Genomic DNA, 22,836 nt, shown 5'->3' with positions numbered 1-22,836 from the left:
AAACAAGGTTTATGCAGTGAAAACTGATAAACAGAAATCAAAGAACAAGTGCTAAAACTCAGTCAATACAGTTCTGGATAAAGTAGGGTCAAGATGGCTGTAAAATGAATGAGGAGCATACTCAAAAACATATTCCATCACTATACTGAAGACTTTCTAAATGGATTTCTGTACTCTACTGGAATATTTTAAATATTGCATTTATGAAAAATAAAACTCTGTCTTGTTGCCTGCACAGAAAAATTGTGACATCACACAAATTTAGCATTCTGAACCAGAATTAAGTTATTTACACTTATTTAAAACTGGTATATTGGCCTAGTGTGCTGTGGGGACATTCTTTGTGGCAACATTAAATACATATGCCATACATATGCACATCCTGTTTTTTTAATTTTTTTATTTCCACACTGAATGGTTCGTATAAAAATGAATCAGCAATAATTGTATCTCTTTTTATATGTTCACAGATAGGAATGGATGTATGACAATTAATCTCTGTCTCTGATTCCCAAGAGAAACCATGCTCCTTAAGACCTGCCAAGCAGGGTTTAATTCCAACCCAACTTGAAAAGCTGCTAAGTTGTGAGGAGCAAATAAACAATTTTTTTGAAAGATGTATATTTGCTCCTAGGCATGCATGCATGTTCTGATCTGAAGCACAGAAACATAGAGGGTATCTGGAAATGGATGGGTGGGGCAGCACTGATTACTCTATGACTTAATTCTATGGTCAGAAAGATTTAGGAATCCATTAGTGGGATCTTTCATTTGTTGCAGGTATGTTATATGGGTAAAATATCTTTGATTTGTTTCTTCTGATTAGATTATAATGTGATTAATATTTATCACTGAGGCAATTAATGACCCCCATTTCTTCTGCACTTGCTGTTTTACAATGAATGAGCTATCTGAGAGAAACCAGTTCAGTCCAGCTAAACATGTGCACGGCACAGATTAGTGTTTCCTGTTTTAACAGACCTGGTGCAGCTTTTAAACTAAATAATAATGACCTAAATAATAAATTGATTAAATAATAATGGCTTTAAAATTTAATAACGATGACTTCTGATGCGTGATTTAGCCTGATAACTAATTAATGACATCTAATGAGTGATTTATCAACTAAACAGTGATGATCACTTACATGCGATTTAGCTTGATAATGAGTTGAGTGAAATAATTTTAAAGTGGGGAAACCACTTGGTCCTCTCATTGTCTTACATATTATCCTCTCGAATTTCAGAACAAGAGACCATAACCGTGACCGTCTGCGACCAGGAACTGTTATACTGACACACTTGCAGTATAAAACCACAAGAACGGTAACTACACAATGTCCAAGTATATACACACACACTCACAGTACTAGGTCTACTTAAGACTTTTTTTTCCCTACACGCATACCTTCATGTCAGAAGTTTTATTAAACTGGTCACAATTCCACCAAAAGAGGTCGCTGTTTCCTTAGCTTGGCTAATGTTTGCTTTCAGATTCTAATTTATATGCTCCATTTGTACCCTTCTCTGATGAATTTGTGAATTTCCAGGTCATGGAATATGCTTAAAACCAAGGTTTTTGCACGATCTATCTACACTTAAAACCGAGGTTTTGTACTTAAGAACTTAAGCGTTACTTGTCTCGCCTTCTGACTACAGTGTAGGCCTTACCACAGCTCGCATACATGTATAAATGGTAAACAGTAAATACTAACTTACAGCACGAGCTAATGCAGATTTTATTAGTTAAGTTACCCATCCCATCCCTATCCATGCACCTGTTAATGTCGTTGAACTATTGCCGAAAATACTGAACAAAATAGCACCTGCTTGAGCAACTAACGCGTTCTAAATCCCGCTAGGTTTAAAGAGGCGGGCTGCACCGGAAATGGACGTGGCAAGCTGCAAATGCAGTTCCTTCAGTTACAGTCCGTCAGTGCCTCTCTGAGGTGGTTAGTTAGCTAGCTAGTGGCTGTTATCCTGGACTTGTGTGCGAGGTGCAAGAGTTAGAGTTAGCTGTAGAGCATCGTTATCCTTGTTAGCTGGCTAGCTGACTGTCTAATGTCGCTATAGCAAAGTAGTGACCTGCCTTAGCTGGGGCGATGACCAGAGTCCGCTTGATTTTCGCATATTTCAGTGGACTGCTGCTGGTGGGTGTCAGAGTTTTTGCCAGTCGCGGAGGTTCGCCTTTATTTACCGATGAGATCCCTTTCAAGATCAACTGGCCTGGGGAAGATTTCACCCTGGTAAGTAGCCACCTTTCTATGTATTGGCACGTTTAGCTCTATTGTCAGCAAAAGTTAGGTTGTCAACAGCAAAATGTCTGACAAAAAAAAAAAGCTGACAAGCCACTACTTGGATAGCTAGTTAGTAGCTAAGGATGAACTTGTGTAGCGTCGTGTCTTTGCCACATGATGGGCTTTATTGAAGTTGAGTTACGTGTCATATTAATTTCGGATCAGTCGTACTCATTTCTCGAAGTGATGTTTTGTTTCTAATAACAAGGATGGCGCGAACATCCAGGTAGTTTTTAGTGATTTCCTTCGATTGTTGTACTCTAATTCTAGTTCCATATTTGACACCTTTTGATGGCTTCGTATTATTTAGCTAGCTAACCTTTTATCCACGCTGTCATGTCTTCAAAGTATTGAAAGTATTTTTGCCATCCCTGTCATTCACAGCCAACTTCTGGACCACTTTATAAAGAAGATGACTTCGTTATAATGACAACTACTGAGAAAGAGAAATACAAGTGTTTATTACCTTCTCTGTCTGGTAGTGATGAGGTAAAGGATTACAATAAAGTAAAACTAGCCATTGCCTCCCCCCCTCAAACATACACATTATATTTTATAGATATGATGCTCTGTGTTCCTCTAAAACGTACTTCCTTGTGTTCTGCCCTCCCTTTATCTTTTCCTCTTTGCATTCCTTCTTACCTTCTTTGTCTTGCTCTGTCAGGATGATGAGAAGGAGTACACAGGGCCTGGCCCAGCTGTGCTCCTTGCACCATTATTCAAACAGAGCAGCTGCTCATATCGGGTGAGTTTCATCTTTCGGTTTCTCTCCTTTAAACACTCATTTTTCACTGTGTTCACAAGCTGGCATCAGTGTGTCATCATGTGCTGTGTAGTCCATGGAACCTGCATCTGGGTTTTGTTCATTCTGAAATCTTCTTTTAGTGTGAGCTGGTCCAGTTTGAGAGCAGGATACCTAAATAATATTACCTTCCAGTCATGCATGTTTGACATGGATGATTTTGTGCTCAGACTTGTACTGATGCCCTTGGCTCTTTGCATGTTGTAGATTGAGTCCTATTGGACCTATGAGGTGTGTCACGGGAAGCATGTGAGGCAGTACCATGAGGAGAAGGAGACGGGCCAGGTCCGTTTCACACTGCTGCTTTTCTCTCTGTCAGTAATGTAACAATTTGTAAAATGTTGTCATCATGGTAACAATTACTAAGTACCAAATTTGCATGGCCTACATGACTATAAAACATGGTGTTGGCTTGTATTTACTGAAATCATTTGATGCACATAAGTTCCATGCTGACTTTGGGTCTGTTTTGGGCCTGCAGAAACTCAGCATTCAAGAGTACTACTTAGGAACCATGCCAAGTAAGCCGGCTGATGCTATGGCAGGTGGAGAATGTTATTTACTTATCACTCTTGCTAACAGACATGTACTTTTTTTTTGGCTTCCATTTCTTCATACAATGTCTATTTGTTTTCAAGTTAGGGGCCTTTTATTTTTCTGTGAGGTATTTATATGCTCTTTCTGCTCCTCAGAATCAGAAGATAAAGTTGAGGACACTGCCAAAGAAAGATCAGATATCAACAGAGAGGTTGGTAACACCCTTGAACAGATTGCCTGCTTGCAAAAACTAAAACAGGGATACCTATCACAGACTATGTTATGTTGGAGATGTGTTGTATTTTTTTTGGTGTCTGTTATTTTCTGTGAATGGTAATGTGTTATAGGTGCTCACGAAAAAGGTGGAAGGCCAGGAGACACCCTACTACCCGGTGAACATGGGCAACGGAACACCGTGTGTCCTCAGGCAGAACAGGCCGCGCTCCGCCTCTGTACTATACGTGTGCCACCCCGAGGCCAAGCATGAGATCCTCTCCATCGCGGAGATGACCACATGCGAGTACGAGGTGGTGGTGCTCACCCCACTTCTGTGTGCTCATCCCAGATACAGGTATGCCAACTTTTTTGGGGTGGGGGGTGGGTAGGGGGTAAGAAAATGTGACACTTGGCCAATAAAAGGGTCCAAATGCAGCTACATGCAGTCTTCAGCCAATAAGCAGACACAAGTTTACAGTATGTTCAGTCAGCCATGAGAGTAAAGGTAAATCCTGCACTTAGTCTTAATGGGTTGCAAATAGTCATTCAGTGCAGTTGGGCAGCAACGATGTTGTATGAGTTCCTGTTCACTATATTACTTGTGTTAATTGTTTTCTTGCTGTTCAGTTTAATTTGAAGTATTTCAGGCCTTGGACATTTTGAGGAGCATTAAAAAAATAATGTTATTGTTTGGATTTTATTCTGTATTTAAATTTGTTCATTTTGTACAATATATTGTGTAGTAATCATTATTGCAACAATACTGGGATTACAGAAAGCCACAAGATGCAAATAAGTTTTCTAACAATTCTTTGTTTATTGCGTATTTGCGCTTCAACGTTCCCAGACATTCCAGATGAGTACACTGTGGGCGTGACTGTTGAATTGTGGCATTCACATGATCCAACGAATAACATTTATACCAATAATAACAAATAATAATTTTGATCAGGACAGTCATTACCCATGTCACATCATGGGTTCACCAAAGTGTTTTTAATATATTTCAAGGCAAATATTTGTCAAAGTATGTGTAATTGTATATGTAATACAGTATTTTGTCTGTATTCTTCTCAGGTTCAAGACATTCCCAGTGAATGATATCTTTTGCCAGGCCCTGTCGGGCTCCCCCCTCAAACCACACAGTCTCTCTGAGCTAGACCAGCAACAGGAGCAACTGCTGCGACCTCCCTTTGGCTCTGTTGAGAGGGAGGTGAGAGGAGAGGACACACACAGACACACACACACACACACACACACACACACACACACACACACACACACACACACTTATATGCACAAGCACAATGCTGGTACATACTCTTTGTGGGATTAAAATTATTCATAATATACATGAACCAACCCAAAAACATTGTCACTATGTCACATGGAAAAAGTCATCCCACCCCTCATTTTTCCGCCTGGCTCTGGGAATTGTCACCAGTTTTCACTTATTAAAGGGTTTATTGACATTTGTTGAGTAACAGTTAAAGATACTTTCGTCTGCATCAGGAGGAGACGTCCCCTGTTCGGGAAGAAGCCTACACCTCTACCCACAAACCCCTAGCTGTGGGCGGCCAAGCCCAGGTCACAGTGGGCACCACTCACATCTCCCGCCTAACCGACGAACAGCTCATCAAGGAGTTCTTAAGCGGCTCGTACTGTCTTCATGGGGTGAGGCCCCAAGATCTAGGCACATCAGAGTGGTTTACTGCTGATATGGAATCAGATTCCTACCCTACATTGTCCAAGTATTTATTTGGACATGAAAGGTCAAACTTATTTTTGGCTACTGGTTTATTATCGACCCCAATGCTGATCATTTTTTAGGATAATTGCTGCATTTAGACCTGATGATACACCAGTGTTTGACTAATCCCCTGTACTCCTCTGTTTAGGGGGTGGGATGGTGGAAATACGAATTCTGTTATGGAAAACATGTCCACCAGTATCATGAGGTAAGAGGGGAAAACAATATAACAGAATGAATATTATCTAATTCTGAAGTATTTCCCATTTTAATAGATTGTATAAATGAAGTTTGTAGTGTCCATTGTCAGCCAGAGGAGGAAGGGCCCCCACTTTGAGTCTTAGTTCCTCTCAAGGTTTCTTCCTCATGCTTTTTCCGTGCCACTGTAGCCCTTCGCTTGCTCACTGGGGGCTTGGACTCATACGTAAAGCTGCTTTGTGACAACAGCTGTTGTAAAAAGTGCTATTTAAATAAAATTGACTTTGACTTTAATTCATGGCTAAGATTTCCCCAGTACAATAAAAAAGACAGGACACCATCAGCTTCAATTTCATCGTTTCTTTCCAAATTCAAAGTGCTGGAGTAAAATTGTCCCTGTCTTTTATGAGCAAATTGAACTCCCAGTCCACTTTATTAAAACTTTGTCTTCAATAAAAATGCCTTGTAGGTATACAGTGATAATGTATAGCACATGCACAGTTGTAGGTGTACAGTTGAAAATATGTAACACTTGCACAGTTGCACTGTCCTCAGTTTCTCATCACTTGCCTGCTGTTGGTTGGACATTTTTGAGTGTCTACTCACTGTCACCCCAACAGTGAGATATGCACAAGCTCCAAAACCAAGGAACCGTAGCATGTCACTCTCAGTCAAAAAAAGTCCAGCCAGCTATGTTTTTGTGTTTAGAAACTGACTGGCACACCTGTAAGATAATTGGTACTTCATAAGGTGGCCAGTGAGAGATGTTGTTTCTGCTAAACTGGCTGCTAAGTGTGGGTGTGAGGCGAGGCTGGTGTAGATGCTGTAGTCAGTGGATCTTCTTACATTTACATTTATGGCATTTGGCACTCTCTTATTCAGAGCGACTTCTTGCTTTGTGCCCTCTCAGGACAAAGAACAGGGAAAGAATCTAGTGGTGGTGGGTAATTGGAATCGCAGAGAGCATTTAGAGTGGGCCCGGAAGAACGTGGCTCGCACCTACCAGCTCCGAGAGGACACAACACAGAGAGTCAAGTATGCTGCCTTTTTATGCCCGTTTTGAATGTTATGACGGCTCTTTTATAATAGGTCTCGGAATGTGTTTTTTTTTTTGTGTGTGTGGTTTGCCATTAACCCTGCTTACTTGTAAAATGCAAGGGTGGTGTCTCACTTCTATGGCCATGGAGATGTGTGTGACCTGACAGGGAAGCCCAGGCAGGTCATAGTGAAGCTCAAGTAAGTTGCATCAGTACTCTCTCAGACGTATGAGCTATGGCCATTACCTCAGGAATGTGTACAAGCCCTGTCATTCTTGCTTACAGGTGTAAGGAATCAGAGTCCCCTCACGCTGTTACCGTGTATCTGCTGGAGCCCCAAACATGCCAGTATATTCTTGGGGTGAGGGCCAAAACTGGCATTTATTGGAACGAGCCATGCACCATGTGTTTTTTTAAGTTAATTTTACAAACGTACTATTAAAAGGTTGATAGCAAGGCTATAAGGTACTTTTTCCAAACTTTTCTTTTTGCCTTTTTCCCTTCGCAGGTTGAGTCTCCAGTGATCTGTAAGATTCTGGACACTGCTGATGAGAATGGTCTTCTCTCTGTCCCTAGCTACAAATAACCAACAAAGATGAGTAATGAACATGTACTTGCAGAAAATGTTATACTTGGTGGAAGATGTACATTTTTGAAGGGAAAGAGGCTTGGCCGAGGCTTTGGAGCAAGGATCACGGGGACAACGGAGAACCGTGGGAACCCTCATTGTCCCTTTAAGAAGAATGAGGTCTCTCTCCACACTGAGTTCTGGAGGAAATCTCTGTCCTGCATAACAACAGGGGCCTTCCTGGAAGTTAATTTATTTTGTAAATGTGGCTGGATGTCTTCAGGGGATGGAAAAAAGGAGAAAATGAAAACTTATTAACTCCTGGAGGTCTTCTTATTTTGGCACATTTTAACGACTGGCCGTTGGTCATGCACTGCAGATATCTTTGTGCATTTAATTGAATCACTCGTTTATTTGTCTGATGGGTAATCTGTTGGGTTGTTTTAACTGTTGCTATTTATTTCACATTTCTGTTTCTGATTACATGCTGGTAGTTGGCATTTTGCACTAGGAAGTGTTTAATTACGTAATCCCAGGAGCCAACAATTCAAGAAGCGATCTGATCAATGAAAAATATAAGGAGAGATGCCTTGTTCAGTAAATGGAGAAGTTTTATTACTGTATACTCAAGCAGTTGAGCTGATTACCAAATGTCAGTAATACTGTCATATCATAGGATGGCTGAGCCCGTATTCCATTCTTTTGAAATTGTCAGTTTTGTGTTCATTCTTCTCTATTTTAACTGCATACTGGTAGTGGGTCAAATTAATTAAAAGATTTAATGTATTATAAAATGAGGTATTTTTTCTCATACCTTACATTTCGGTAATTAAAATGCCTGGAAATATACAAGAGGAAAACTTTTTACTTTTGCTTCATACTTTTACTGAAAAGTGCTTGAGATTCAGTTAAACAAAGAATAACAAATAGCTTTTTTTTTTTTCTTCAGCTGTGTTGAAATTTTTCACCATGCAAAAAATGTGCATTGTATACATGTGAGTATACAGTATACACACAACTAGACTAAAATTCAGGGATGTTGGTGTGGGTTTTGATTGCATATTTTTCCTGACAAATTAAAAATGGGAAATTAACCAGGAAAAATGTCTGTAGATTAGTATGCTGTAGCTTTTCTTAAATTGCATAAACTTCAATGTTAAATAGCACCTCTGATCTGAGCAGGTATTTTGCACAATGTCCTTAAATAGGTGTGAAAAGTTTCAGTGAGCTTCTTGTGGCCACTGTCATCTCCAGAAGAAGGTGCTGTTTGCCCACGAGCCTCCATGGGATATAGTTGTTGAATAAGATGTCAGTGGATGGAAGTAATCCACTATAATTATATAACTATACTCTTGTAGCCTTGGTTGAGGGTTTAGTGATGCTCCTGGAGACATTTACCTTTAAGCAGTGATTCCTTCAAGCCTGGCTCTAACACATGATCTAGGTGGTTTATGGAAGGTCCCAGCCAATTACTGAATGGAAGTATGTTTCTAGGCACATATAGCAATGCTGATAGCGAATGCAAAACTACAGTTACTTGCTAATTACTTGCTCAAAATGAACATCAGTTGTAATCACCCAGTCTGGATTTTGTCTAGCATAGGTTCCTAATAACTTGGCATGCAAGATTTAGATGATAGTTGCTTAATAAAATTGTTCAAATTAAACTGCTTCAAAAGAAGCATCCACAATGAGTGGTGGTGTGAACCATCAGCCATACAGGTTGTACACATTTACAGCATTTAGCTGACACTTTTATCCAAAAAAACCCTTACACTTATGACTGAGTACAACTTGAGCAATTGAGGGTTAAGGGCTTTGTTCAGGGGCGCCTCATAGCGGCAACTTGACAGTAGTGGGGCTTGAACCTGCAACCTTTCAATTATAAGTCCAATACCGTAACCACTGAACTTCCTTTTCTATAAAGGAGGTGATCTAACTGGAGCACTGCACAAAACATCCACACTCCAGTATGGAACCTTCTACTCAGTACCCAAGCACAAATGCTTATACTAAATGTTTGGAAGGAAGAAGTGAAACACAAGGTCTTTATGCTTCTCCTATAAATATTTAGCTGGGCATCAGAATTATTTTCCAAATAAGGAATTCAACATAAGCAAAAATGCACTTGCAAAACATTTAATAATTAAGATATAAAATGTAGAACACTCACAAATACATTATCTTAATGGAGAAAAGACACACTTTTGTACATTATGAAAAACATAATGTCTATGTAAAAATAGAATATCCTTCTGTCAAGCAAACTCAGTAACACTTTGGGAATCCAAACCGTTACTTAGTCTGATTTAATACCCACTATTACTTTTTATTCATATATTTTATTACACTTGTAGTCGCTTGAAAAACAACCATTAGTAAATTACAAGCGAACACTAAATTCTCCATTATTAACAACATAAGCAGTGTGCCGTTCTGAAGAGTCACACAGAGCTCACACTGAGGGTATGGGGATCGGATGTGCTGATGCACTGTCAACGTCCTGCAGCACCTCCTGGTGGCTGTGGTAGTGCATAGCCACGTAGCTTTTGGCGAATGTGGTTGTATGCGAGTTCACTGGTTGCAAGCCGCTGGGAGAACTATGGCCAGCCGAGGGGCTGCTGTTGTAGATGCTGTAGTAGGGCTCGATGCGGGTGTTGATGGGCGTGGAGGTGCTGGGAGGCCGCGGTTTCCGGCCAGTGGTGCCACGCGGGCTTGGCCCGCTCTCCCGTGAACGGCTGGGTCCACACGCCTGGTCCACCAGCCTCCGTGGTGGCTTGGGCGAGAGCACATAGGCTGAGTTGGTCTCATGGTGTGATGACTTGTTGCGGTTGACCTCAAGGCTGCCCTTGCCCATGGCATGCAGGCGGGTCTTGTGCTTGCAGCAGAGGAAGCCGAGCGCCAGCCACTGAAAGCAACAGATCAGGCGGCGTCGCAGGCCTGCGCTGTTGCGCGAGTACACAAATGGGTTGATGCCTGACTTGAGGAAGATGAGGGCGAAGCCACACAGCTCGAACTGGTAGTGGATGAAGCCGCTCTTCTGTGCCAGGACGTCGTGCGCCAGCGACACGCCCATGGGCAGGCAACACAGGAGCACAGAAATTACTATGACTACACATGTTACCACAGCCTTGGAATCCTTGGCTGTGGCCAGGTTGACCGTAGACACCAACTGACAGCAGGTGGCGCCAGTGGCAGCACCTGGAGCCAGGGCCTGAGCATTCCTCTTTGCCAGTGGGTGTGTCTGAACATGCTGGAGCTTGCCATAGGCCTGGTTGCGGTAAAGGGATGGCACCTGCATGGCACGCTGCATGCCCTCGAAACCAGCGGTGCTAAAGGGTGGGGGAGGGGCCTGTGGCCTCGTGGCATCCACAGCAATGATGGGGCATTTGCGTACCTGGGCATTCTTGTGCAGAGTCTGTGCGATCATCACGTATGAGACGGACACCACGGCCACGCAGAAGGCGAAGTCCGCCAGGTACACGCACAAGACCACCTGGGCGGGTCGCCCGGCGAGCCCGAAGTGGGGCAAGCATGGCCCGGTGCTGCTGGGGTATACCCGTAGGGTGACCAGTGCAGCCAGCGTGAAGCTGGAGGACCACAGCAGGGCGGTGAGGGCCAGCGTGCACGGGAATGAGGCTGTGTGGTTGGGCTGCTGGCCCAGGACCATGCGCAGCCGATGGAGTGCAATGACAGCCACCGTCTCCAGTGACATGATGATGAAGCCCGAGCTGGTGAGGTGAAAAGCGAAGCAGAAGCCACGCGACGCACCCCCTCCACCACCATCTAGGAAGAGCACCAAGGCAAACATGGGTGCTGTGACACAGCACACAAACAGGTCACAGAAGGACAGGTTCAGGATCATGAAGTCAAAATTAGTGCGCAGCTTGCGCAATGCTGGATCAAAGAAGGAGAGGAACACCACCAGGTTGCCATAGGAGCCCAGGCAGAAGATGAGAATGAGAAGCAGAGAGCAGGAAGCCAATGTGGCTGTGTGGATCAAGGCCCAGCCACCAGGGCTGGGACTCTGGCCTAGGCTGCTGTTGAAGGCCTGGTGTCTAGCAAGGTCCGCCAGGTCCAAAGGCCAGGCAGTGCTGTTCTTCGTACACATGGCGATGACAGGAATCACAGCCTTTTGCTACTCTGCCCGTTTTCCTGGGTCACCCCACGTTGAGCAGCGTGTTGCACTGTTGGTTCTCCAGGAATACTGACAGGACACACAGGGCGGGGAAAAACAAATAACTTACCAGTGTAGGGCTCAAAGCATTCATGTTTGTAAACCAAGAAGAGAAAGAAAAGAAAAAAGTAAAAGACGGCCGTCTTTGATTTATTATTTAAGAATTACATTGATGCACTCGAACGATGAGGGGAGTCGAGTGTCCAGTGGCCTAAAGACGATAAAACCCAAATGTTCTACTATTTTTGTTACGACTACTCGTCTACCATCTTTTTCCACAAATGCAACATCTCATTTCTCATTCTCACTGAATAATCGATACCTTTGGAATGGTGACACAGGCCTACGCATACGTTAAATGAGCGCGACTTTTTACGCCAATTATTTATTTCACTGTGATTTTGAGCATTCAAATTAGGTAGATGAGAATTCAGCTTTTCACATCATTTGCGACCAACCTTACGCGCTACCAAACAGGCTCAGAAATAATACCTGGAAACACTTATTTTACACACAACAAATATGCTATCAGTGTTGTCTGGACATCTTGCCAAATTAAATATTTCACATATGTAAGTCTATGACGGTTGAGCATAACGATTTTTACCCTCGTCAGTAAAAACAGAAAACGTTCTTACCACGGTCTCCTGTAACTGTCCCATTTTTTTTTTGGCGAATTATATGGTTTCCAAATTGCATGTCCTATGTTATAGGCATTCGTATCTTACACCAGTACGTAGCGGAAAACGGGATTCAATACGGACGTGGAGCGCGTGCGCGCGCGCGAGCGCCTCAACTGGGACCGAACTGTTCGTCGCACACGGAAGAGACAGCAAGCGCGTGACCATGGAGAACAGTGAAGGGGGCAGAGGAAGAGAAATACTGCCCGTCGATACATCCGTGCTGTAACGGAATTCACGAAGTCTTCTCCCTTTACTGAGATTTTCAGAATCATTTATAAAATGAAAATGTTTTACAAATTGTGGCAGTCAATTTAATGCCTCAAACGCGACAATAGTTTACTAGTGAAAAATGTGTAAAGGGAAGACGTAAGGAAAATCACGTTAGACAGAAGCTTGCACCGTGGAGTTAAAAAGTGATGCAAAAACAATTAAACGCACAGTAGAGTAACACAGAACTAATGTAAAAATAACCATAATGCGCTTTTAAGCTGTTTTATTTACGGAAGAGAAGGACGAGAACAACTTGAACACGTAAGCTTAACACGTTCTGCTTTATTATAAACAAACAGCGCGTTTGGCTTTCCTCTGAATATCTGTACGTGCCATCTCTACGAAAAACAAAAATAAATCAGACACTGGACAAAATCTCAAAACGAAGATCCAATGGCAGTGTACGTTTCGCCTGAGAGTAAACGTAGCAACAGCTTCTTCAGGTACGATAAAACAAGGGTCCCCAAAGGGACTGCTGGGACTATTTGCCATTGGTGTCCAATAATCTATTTGACATCTAGATGGGGCGACTGAACTGAAGACTCCCTTTACAGACAAAATTATTTGTTTCTTTTAAGTGTATCAGCCTTAAAGCCTCAGTCAGCACAATGTATTTTTGAGGCATTTGAAGCGTCCGCAGATTTGGCTTTTTATGGTTCTCAAAGTAAACCAGTAACAAAAGCAATCCCAGCTTGAACCTGTTAGTTCCAAACAGATTCCAGAATAATATCTCTTTATGAAGGGTTTAGCTTGTCCTGAGTATGTGGATATTAATCGATTTAAAGGAGCAATAAGTCATTAAAAAAAAAAAAATCTTGTTCACATTATGAAACAGCCATTAGTCTGACACCTAGTGGCCTGGATGTTTCAGAGATTCTGTACTTTATCTATTTTAAACATGGGCACCTCTATGTGGGGGATCTGCTCTAAGGAGCAATAAAGTGGTTCATATGAGGACTACAAACCAATTTAATTTAATGTGAACTGTACTTTACAGAAAAAAAGTAAAAATAATAAACAACAACTTTACAAATATTGTTTGCTACTTTTGGGAGGTGAGATTTACTTTTTACTCCTTAAAAATACTGCAACTCAGTAAAACCTCATGACTGAGGCTTTAAGACCCCCCCAGTCTACAAACACAACCTGATATTATAGTAGCATGAGGGCACTCAGAGACATAAAATATGATTAAAAAAAGTATGTCCACTGTGGTACTATCTACTGAGAAGCACCATGTAGACAGATGACAGTAAGGAGGGTTCGTAAATGTGAGGGCTGGTAGTGCAATGGGTTTAAAAGGGTATTTAGCCACTGCATCCATTTTAGTGACACTGCACTCAAACACACAGCACACACACTGTCCAAGCTAATGACACTGCATTAAGATAAGGTACTCTATTTGTCCTCCCCATTGCTCTCACACACACATACACACACACACACACACACACACACAGTTTCTCTTTCAGTCAAAAGTACTAATGAACATATTATTGCAAAAACAAGCTGAAGAACTTGTTCATCAAGAACATATTATGCAGCTGTTCTTCCCTAGAAAAAATATTTCAAGATAAATAAAATTAATAAATACAGATTGTACCTTTCATGTCATATACAGGAGCATGAGCCACTGCAAAAATATGTGAATGTATTTCTGAACACGATTTCAGAAAATCCCTTTTTTGACTTAGTGTGTCCCTAAAGTCCCTATGGACTGCATTTATTAACACTTAATTGTGAATTCTGTGCAGAGAAGTGCAGAAAGCTGCAGCAAATAAGACTCAGATGGTCCATACTAACAACTCAAAATTATTTCTCCATTGCACACTCCCATAAGCAGAAAATGAAACTGTACAGAAATATTACATATTGCAGGACAGTCATCCCTGCTAATGGTTAAACCTTAAATATTAAGAATATCAGTGAAAGAACTTTTGATATATAAACACAGTTAAAAGCTTGTCGTCTAGCATCCCTTTCCTCTTCAAGTTGGAGTGAACGTGGTCAGCCTATATGCAGCTTATACTTGTCCTTTAACATGAGAACATTCAAACAAGCTGCCATTCTGAAAAGGAAAATCCAGATGTTCTAAAACAGGAGATAACCCACACCAATAAAAGTAATGTATTTTTTTATGATAATGAGCACATCTGAGTGCTTGTCAAATGACAATAACAAGTTATATTAAATATTTGTATATTTTGTAATATTTCAATTATGATCTACCTCAGTTTAGGCGTAGTAGCATGGAGAGACCAGCAGGTCTGTGAGCACCAGAAGCTGGTCGTCAGTGAACTGTTGCTTGTGCTGCTGCCAGTTATCATGATGAGTGCGACGGAAGTCAGACAGGGTCTTCTTCACCGTCATCTGGAAGGTCATCAACACAAAAGGAGCCATTTTCAGTGAACTTTGTGTGAAGATGTAAAGATAATAAAGAGGGCTGGGTATTGGCATTGATCTCCATATTTGATTCAAATTGAGAATATAAAATATAATAATATAAAAAATTATGTTGCACATGCTACATTAATGGGTAACTTGCAAACCACTTAAAAGGGTAATACTGATTATATACTGTTTTTTTCTAATTGCTAATGGACAAATTCTAATATCTAGTCAACAAATTTTTACCAAAAATAAATCAATAAATAAAAATAAGGACATTTCTTCACAAAGCACCATAATAAATACTTGGGAACTGTATGCTTTGGTTTTTTCTCTTTGTTTTTTTTCTTTGGATCATCCTCTGGTTGGTTAAGGTAGCTCTGAGTTTACTTACTTTGCTATAGATTCTGTTAAATTGAAGGCTTCTTGTCTGAATCTAATTGCTTGTTTGCTGTTAGATTTTCCACTTCTATGTATCAGCATTGATCCCTGTATTTCCGCAGCACTCTATTGATATCTTGGAATCTAACCTACTGTACTGGCTAGGATGTATTCGATGAGTAAATAACAAAGCACTTTTGTAAGTCGCTCTGGATAAGAGAATCTGCCAAATGCTGTTAATGTAAATGTAAATGAAACTCTAGTCAAAAGCACACACGTATTGCCCGTAAGGAGAAGAGAACCAAGGGAATTGTACAGGTGTGAATGTGTGTCCTTGACGGCATGGCATGTTTTTGGCCTACCTATCCCCTTACAGGGAAAGGTCACCAAAAAAAACAAAAAACAAACCAATACTAAGATAAGTACAACAATAATGCACATGATATGCTATAGCCTGTTGAACCAGATATTAGCCCACTTGAACACCTATGGTGGATTTTTGAGCAATGCGTCAGATAAGTGCCCTTCACCACCGTCATCAAAACACTGATTTATGGTATATATTTTGGAAAAAGCTCTCCAGTAAAGTTCTAGTAGAATCTATGCCCAGGCATACTGAAGCGGCTCATGGTGGACCAACACTACTAGTTTTTCCTTTGTGACCTTTGCCTCAGGTGAGCTCCTTGCTGTCTTTGGTGAAATGCTCTTTGGGATTCTTTGATTGACCAAGTGTAACTAATCATGCACCTTTCTCACACCCAAGGACACTTTATAAGTAGCACTCTGCTATTCAAACACACTCACACCAGGATTTAGGGTAACCAGTTGACTTAACTTCCATGTTTTTGGACTGTGGGAGGAAACCAGAGACTTCAGAAGAAACCCACACAGACCAAGCCCGCCATGCTACTTAAATGATCATTTGGGGTGACTTTTATAACTGGATTTTCAATTGAGCCCTCTCTAGTTCTAATTGATGGTCAGTAGTGAATATTCATTTGATTTGTATGTGTTTTAAAGTTTCATTATGAGCAAAGTTAACAGCTTTGCGGCAATTGCTTGGATTTGCAATTCAAAGGTTTTACAGTAAAATTATTTATAGTAAAAATTCACAGTAAGTTTGAGTGTTTGGAATGATGTTTAAAGTTTTGAAAAAAATGGATATCATTTCAGAAAATGTTTAAAAACTAATAAAAAGTAACTGGGTCCTATCATTAGTATTTAGAAATAAACTTTCAAATGGGTTCATGAGATCAGTGTTTGGATTTCATGATTAAAAAATCATGATTATGAAAACAATTCCACCGGTATTGAATGAATGTGTAAATGACTCCAGAACAAGTCTGAAAGATAAAAAAGGATGAAAGAAAGAAACAGGAAAAAGAGAGTTAGAGAGAGAGAGAGAGAGAATGTTTACCTGCTAAGTGAGTGTGTGTGATGCATGCACTAGGTGATGCAGTGCTGCAGTTGTACCTCAATGGGCTGTGAGTCGTTCAGGTGGGCACTGAGCTCTATGAGGATCTGGGGCATCCACGTGGGCACGTCATATGGGCTGGATAGAACACAGGCACTCAGGCCGAGCACCCCAGCATGACGCCGCACTAGATCTGAATACACACCCGCCCACACACACACACACACACACACACACACACACACACACACACACACACACACACACACACACAAATGTGAACACATGCACAAACACACAGTTGACAAAATAGCCAATGAAAATAGATCTACTGTATAGCATATATTGTCTACCTTTGTTTAAAAACTTCACTGAGGTACAATCAGTAACAATTAAAGTGACAGAAAAAGTTTATTTATTTATTTGTGTAGGTATGTGTATATACTTCCAATGCTACATTTCTGTGAGGGGGGTTACCAGCAGAGGGTATGGTGTCCACGACTGAATCCAGCTCCCTCTTCCTGCGTGTGGGCAGCCGTATCTTGCTGAGGGCCTCAAAATGCGCCTGCATGTGCTTATCCATGGAGAGGAAATTACACTGCAGGAACCCACTCAGGGTGGTGGCAGCCATCTCCCTCACCTAATATATGGAAGAGGGGTAGGAGGGTGGTGAAGGGAAGGTCAGTTAGATAAATTTATCATCTGTGGTGGTGAATTAATTCTTGGGTGGGCAGGGCAGGAGAGGAGAGGAGAGGAGAGCTCAGAGTCAATGATAAGGGGCCCTAAGTGGCCAAGACTCTAAGGGAAAGCATGTGATAGTCCGTTCCCACCCAGGTTGGTATGTGGTATGGCTATAGATGGCCAAATAACAGTGAATAAACTGGGGAAAAATCTGTAAAAGAAATTCATGCATTCATTATTATTATGAGTTTTGGGTACTACCCCAGCACCTTGTTTCACTGAGAAAAGGATGATTGTGAGAGAGAGGAGGAAGGAGCTCATAACTAGACGCCCTGTTTGACTGCTTAGAGTCAAGACTCTATCCAGTAATGTGAGTGAACTGATGTTACATGGCAATAGTGTGGTAGATTACTATATAGAGTTCACACAGGGCTCTGAACACAGTGGAGGCAATACATAGTATAAAAACACTCCTTACTATTAAAATGAGACACACACACACACACAGTCTCCCTCAGCCCTCTGAAGATTTCTGAGTCAGCAATAATCAGGTCACTGTGGTAGAGCTTAATATTTCAGATCGTAGGGAGTTGCTGTTCTTCCTAAAGTGTGTGTGCTGGACTAAATGTCAGTCAAGACATTGGCCTGTATTCAAAAACTGCTGTAATTTGATTTGCAGAAAGGGGATTTTTTTCCTGTCTTGCAAGCCCCAGTGCCCACCCCCCACTCTCCTCCAGAAAGCTGGGCCATTGTTGCCATAGAAACAAAATAACCCTGCAGCCAGGTGTTGCCATAGCAACACCTAGAAAGGAAGACAGATGAAAAAGGAGCATAAAAGAAAAGAGGAAATGCTGAATCATTGAAAAAAGAGATTATCCCCACCTGGTCAGTCTCTCTCTCTCTCTCTCTCTCTCTCTCTCTCTCTCTCTCTCTCTCTCTAAATATATACATATACAGTATATTGATTGTAGTATATTGATGATACATGCATACATACATTTTACTTCATCTTTCTGCTTTTCTTTGTGTGTGTGTGTGTGTGTGTGAGATGGGGTGTGTGTGCACCTCAAGCTGCTCATCCTCCAGCAGCTCTAAGACCAGCTCTCGTATGTCTCTGATGGCCTTTGTGTCACTGAGGAAGAGGAACAGGTTGTAGAACACCATGATCTGCAGGTAGGTGAGCACTGTGAAGCGGCCATGCCATGAGCTGCTCTTGGAGATCTGCAATACACAGTGCCATCTCCTGGTCAGAAACTGTAACACACCCTCTAGCTGGGAAAGATGAAAGACCATGTAATCACTAATTTAGCCCCTTATCAAAACCTTGGCCTGAGTACACCGATCTTACAGAACAAATAACAGATTTTGCTGTAGTTAAATTGAACTGAGAAAGAACAGACCATGCAACTTTAACTTTGGCACCTGCTGGTGCTTGTTGTGTGAATGCATATGTGTCTGTGTATGTGAGCGTGTATTTGTGTACATGTATGTGCATGTGTGCACATGGTATGTGTGTGTGTGAGAGAGTGTTTTTTGTGCATGTGTATGTGTGTGTGTGTGTGTGTCTTACCTCCCGCAGAGTGCTGAGGACCTGGGGTATCTGGTCTGGGCATAGCAGCCCCTGAGCCATAAGAGATAGGCACGTCTTAGCATCCCTCTTCATCTCATCGTAACTGTCATCATTCTCCACTGGAGCGATCTGCAGAGAAACAGACAGACAGGGAGAGAGAGAGAGAGAGAGACAGGCAGACAGTAAGATAGAGCGATATATAAGGTAGGAAGTGAGGTAACAAAAGAATAGAAGATAGAATAGGTTAAGAATCCACAGTCAGTAAGATTCTGCCAGCCCCAGACAGGTGAGGCTCACTTTGAAGAGAAGAGGCAAGAGCTGGAGCTGCTCTGAGAGGGCAGAAGAGAAAGAGCGTCCTGCACTGGTCATCAGCCACTTCAGTACTGCAACACAGCAAAATACTGCTATAAGAAACATGCACAAACACACACACACGCACACGTACGCGCACACACACACGCATTCACACACCAGTTTTGAGCAGCTTGATGGCTTGGGTCCTCTCGTCCTGTTCCTCAGTGCAGCCATCCAGCACGTGGTTCTGAATCTCACCCTCAGCCTCCCGCAGCGGACGGAGGCGGGCGAGCATGCGCGCGGTGAAGTCAGCGACACGAGGCGAGGTGGTGGGCTGCGTGCGCGGCAGCTTCGTGTCAATGATGAAGATGTAAGTGAGCACGCTGTGGGCAGATTGAGTCCACCGTTAGACAGGCGAAAAGGGGAGGAGAAGAGAAAAAAGTGACAGGGGTCAGATGGGCAGGAGAAGTGGACATGGGGAGAAGTGGAGTGGGTGAGATTAATGTAATGACTCAGAGATAATATCCGGTGAGGGAGAGGAAGCACTAGAGAAGGAATATTGATGTGCAACTAGAACATGTCAGTAAGATGAGAAGATGCGAAAAACATTGAGGGTACCTGCCGATACGTTCTCGGACATTCTTGTAGACCTGTGTCAGTTTGGGTTCAAGGTACTGCAGGAGTCTGTGGAGCAGTTCTGGAACTCTCCACTCCTGCTGGGCAAGGCCTCCCTGCAGTACATATAAATGACTGAGAGAGAGAGAGAGAGAGAGAGAGAGAGAGAGAGAGAGAGAGAGAGAGAGAGAGAGAGATTGAAGGTTAATATGTTACTGTATATAAAGTCAGTGGGCAGTGTGGCCATGTACAATAGCATGTCAGATCTTAGCAGATAAGATTAATGGCTACTGCAGGTTGAACAGCAGGGAGTTCTTCTTGTCACTGTGTCCACTGGATTGTTCATTAGGGATCTGGACCCATACATTTGTACAGCTGCTTTGTGACCATGCATGTTGGTAATGTATAGACATAAATTTGACTTTGACTTAAAAAGTCAAAAGTGAAAAATCAAATACAGTGCTACTTCTTGGGGATAATCATAATATATTGAGCATAGATAAAGTTTTATTTGTATATTTAAACTTATTTATTTTAATATAATGAAACGAATAGTCCATTCAGTTTTGTTTTTGGGAGTAGCTGTAAATGACCACTTGTAAATCTTGTTCAAAAATGATAAACTATGTGAATGCTGGTACAAGCAATCTAAGTATGAATCTGTTCCTATTAGTGGTTCTGCCACGAGGCCCAATTTTTCTCACTTATGTTATTTTTCTCACTTATGTTATTTCCCATTACATACAAAATTAAGACAACAAGTAACTACTCTTGCTCATGAATGGAAAACAGCATGGATGTGGGTGGCAGGAAGCCAAACAGACCACAGTACTGCAACATCAATGAAGTCCTACCAAGCATCAACAAACGAGCCTCCCTCTCCATTGACGGGGGACTCCATGAGCATCTCAAACAGCCAGTGCAGTTTGCGTGGGTCCCTGCTCTCCTGCAGCATGAGCACAAAGCCCGGAACAATGTTGAGTACATGTGCATGCCAAGAACACAGGATTCAAAGAGATAAGCTGTACTGGACGCAGGGAAGTACTTACACAGGCCATGGCGATGCAGGTGCCCCAGTCAGCGTAGGTTTCTATGGTGATGTTGAAAAGCGCAGTACGGAGGAGAGGGCACAGCCAAGCCCACAGGGTCTCGACCTGTATACATGTGTGCACACACTGTGAAAGTCATAAACAAGACTACATAGACAAACAAGTCAAACATAAGCCTACACAGATTGAACAATAATGCAAATTGTTCAAAGTATGTTTATAAGATAAGATGGTGTGGACAATAATCATTTTTTGGCCAGTCTCTTCCTTGGGTTGAGTAACAATGAGTACTACAATTTTTTGTGTGATCTATGTGAATGTGATGTGTATGTGTGTGTTTCTCTGTGTATGTAGAAACTGTTTGCATGTATGTGTGAGTGTTTGTGTGAGGATGTTGAAAACATGTTGTAAAAAAGCGCTATATAAATAAAACCTGTCCTACACTGTCCCAACATTGTCCATTAATTACAGACCAATTACGTCCCTTCCCCATATATATATATATATATATATATATATATATATATATATATATATATATATATATATATATATATATATATATATATATATATATATATATATATATATATATTGCAGAAAATATATATCTATCTGTGTGTGTGTGGTGTTTGTGCATGGTGTGTGTGTTTGTACCTTGCTGTAGCTCCAGTGTTTGGAGCCCCTGATAAGGCCTGAGATGATCTCAGCTACACAGCGCTGTCTGCTCTCATGTGTGTCTGCCACCAGCCGCTCCATGTGGGCTTTCAGCCCCGGCAGTAGGGCATCGCCAAAGTTACGGAAAAGCCCCTGGAACAACACACAGAGACACATGATGAAAAACTGAAGTCCAACACTGACCTGATCAATCATGTCCCTTCCCAATACTTTTGTTTTGTGCTTTGTTTGTGTGCAAGTGTGCATGTGTATGTTAGGAGGTAATAAAGAATAAAGAAGCAGATTCCACACAGCTTCATAGAGAAGTCTTACTGGAGTCATTTTAGTCTTCGCCTGAGATTTGCATGTAGCTGGCAACTGCATTGTTCTCACCTTGAAGAGGTAGAAGCGGCAGGAGCTGAACTTGTCTTTACCCTTTCGCTCCTCCAGAGAGAGATACTGGAGGAGCTGGTTGATGAAGATGGGGTCAGTAAAATGATCATAGATGATCTGCTCCCTCTGAACCACACACACAAACAAACACACACACAATTTAAACATTCATATTAATTTGAGCATTTAATGTGCTTAATAACAAAGTTGTTCTTTATTTGTGTGTTTTTGTGTGTATATATGCGGGTGTGTGTGTATGTGTGTGTGATACCCCTGTCATCTCCTCTCTTGTTTTGCCTTGTTTGGGCTGCTCTTCAGGAGGAGCATACAGCATGAGTTTTCTACAGAGAAGGGAGAGATAAATCCTTGTAAAAGAACTGATGTCAAATAATTTTTGTTTCTTAGTCTGCTTACATCTGTTTTAGATTAATACAGCAGGCAAGGATTGTGGAAAGTCACAACAATTCAGTTAAAAGGATAATTCGACCCAACAGTGTGGAACCAATGCTAGTGTTAGCTGGTTCACCTCATCCCCTGGCAGTAGGATTACATTTTTTCTCCTCTGGGCATGTGTGGCATGAAGGTGGTATGTATGTGTGTATATATGTTTGTGTTCATGTGTGTGGTGTTACCGAGGCCAGGTGGAGTAACCCCAGTGCGTCTTCTCTATGAAGCAGCACTTGTCCCAGTCCTGCTGGGAGCGTGGGAGTCTGGTGCTGTCATACCGGAGCCACTGGTTTTCTGGTCTGTCTCCTGACACCAATGGATCAGCCTGTGTATAACAGCCTAACACACACACACACACACCAGAAAAAGTGGACGGTGTGGGAGACATTTCTGCTTCATTCCCTGGGTGCCCT

General features: G+C 41.9%; 3 protein-coding genes across 7 annotated transcripts in view; 1 reads left to right on the top strand and 2 right to left on the bottom strand.

Moving 5' to 3' along the window:
• Nucleotides 1–1,914: 1,914 nt before the first annotated feature.
• Nucleotides 1,915–8,264, top strand: erlec1 (endoplasmic reticulum lectin 1). 2 transcript variants are annotated; one of them, XM_035530272.2, is made up of 14 exons: nt 1,915–2,245; nt 2,681–2,785; nt 2,961–3,041; nt 3,306–3,383; nt 3,580–3,619; nt 3,791–3,846; nt 3,983–4,206; nt 4,929–5,064; nt 5,364–5,525; nt 5,750–5,809; nt 6,710–6,834; nt 6,958–7,035; nt 7,122–7,197; nt 7,345–8,264. In XM_035530272.2, the coding sequence occupies exons 1-14, from the start codon at nt 2,102–2,104 to the stop codon at nt 7,420–7,422; spliced, it is 1,443 nt and encodes a 480-aa protein (XP_035386165.1). In that variant the 5' UTR covers nt 1,915–2,101; the 3' UTR covers nt 7,423–8,264. The 2 variants fall into 2 exon arrangements, with proteins under 2 accessions (XP_035386165.1, XP_026870027.2); XM_027014226.3 differs by having other exon boundaries at nt 3,580–3,643.
• A 1,263-nt stretch (nt 8,265–9,527) lies between these two features.
• gpr75 (G protein-coupled receptor 75) lies at nt 9,528–14,903 on the bottom strand. Of its 2 annotated transcripts, none has more exons than XM_081714441.1 (2): nt 14,764–14,903; nt 9,528–11,611 (listed from the first exon to the last, which is right to left on the bottom strand). In XM_081714441.1, the coding sequence occupies exon 2, from the start codon at nt 11,513–11,515 to the stop codon at nt 9,860–9,862; it is 1,656 nt and encodes a 551-aa protein (XP_081570567.1). In that variant the 5' UTR covers nt 11,516–11,611; nt 14,764–14,903; the 3' UTR covers nt 9,528–9,859. The 2 variants fall into 2 exon arrangements, with proteins under 2 accessions (XP_081570567.1, XP_026870026.2); XM_027014225.3 differs by lacking the exon at nt 14,764–14,903 and adding an exon at nt 12,220–12,661.
• The window catches only part of psme4a (proteasome activator subunit 4a), a 27,580-nt gene continuing 17,540 nt past the window's right edge, over nt 12,797–22,836 (bottom strand). For 2 of the 3 annotated variants that reach the window (XM_035530331.2, XM_035530332.2), the window contains 15 exons: nt 22,609–22,762; nt 22,248–22,317; nt 21,977–22,102; nt 21,584–21,736; nt 20,927–21,031; nt 20,732–20,823; nt 19,881–20,012; nt 19,440–19,645; nt 19,266–19,351; nt 18,969–19,097; nt 18,464–18,619; nt 17,195–17,357; nt 16,777–16,910; nt 14,764–14,904; nt 12,797–14,602 (listed from right to left, as the gene is read on the bottom strand). In XM_035530331.2, the coding sequence (XP_035386224.1) occupies nt 14,770–14,904; nt 16,777–16,910; nt 17,195–17,357; nt 18,464–18,619; nt 18,969–19,097; nt 19,266–19,351; nt 19,440–19,645; nt 19,881–20,012; nt 20,732–20,823; nt 20,927–21,031; nt 21,584–21,736; nt 21,977–22,102; nt 22,248–22,317; nt 22,609–22,762 (1,841 nt within the window). In that variant the 3' untranslated portion in view covers nt 12,797–14,602; nt 14,764–14,769. Of the gene's footprint in view, nt 14,603–14,763; nt 14,905–16,776; nt 16,911–17,194; nt 17,358–18,463; nt 18,620–18,968; nt 19,098–19,265; nt 19,352–19,439; nt 19,646–19,880; nt 20,013–20,731; nt 20,824–20,926; nt 21,032–21,583; nt 21,737–21,976; nt 22,103–22,247; nt 22,318–22,608; nt 22,763–22,836 lie in introns of those variants that run through there. The other variant, XR_014123823.1, reaches the window with a different exon arrangement.

This window comes from Electrophorus electricus, chromosome 5 (genome assembly GCF_041902795.1).
Source record: "Electrophorus electricus isolate QZ-2024a chromosome 5, ASM4190279v1, whole genome shotgun sequence".
In the NCBI taxonomy this organism is placed as follows: domain Eukaryota; kingdom Metazoa; phylum Chordata; class Actinopteri; order Gymnotiformes; family Gymnotidae; genus Electrophorus; species Electrophorus electricus.
The sequence above is the reverse complement of the archived record's forward strand: the minus strand, read 5'-3'. Positions and strand labels throughout refer to the sequence as shown.

Bases quoted from the DNA above. Each gene is read 5' to 3' on its own strand.
- erlec1 (XM_027014226.3), top strand. From the start codon at position 2,102: ATGACCAGAGTCCGCTTGATTTTCGCATATTTCAGTGGACTGCTGCTG. The intron at 2,786-2,960 runs GTAAAGGATTAC...TTGCTCTGTCAG, and splicing joins CTCTGTCTGGTAGTGATGAG to GATGATGAGAAGGAGTACAC. The intron at 3,384-3,579 runs GTCCGTTTCACA...TTGGGCCTGCAG, and splicing joins AGGAGAAGGAGACGGGCCAG to AAACTCAGCATTCAAGAGTA.
- gpr75 (XM_081714441.1), bottom strand. From the start codon at position 11,515: ATGTGTACGAAGAACAGCACTGCCTGGCCTTTGGACCTGGCGGACCTT.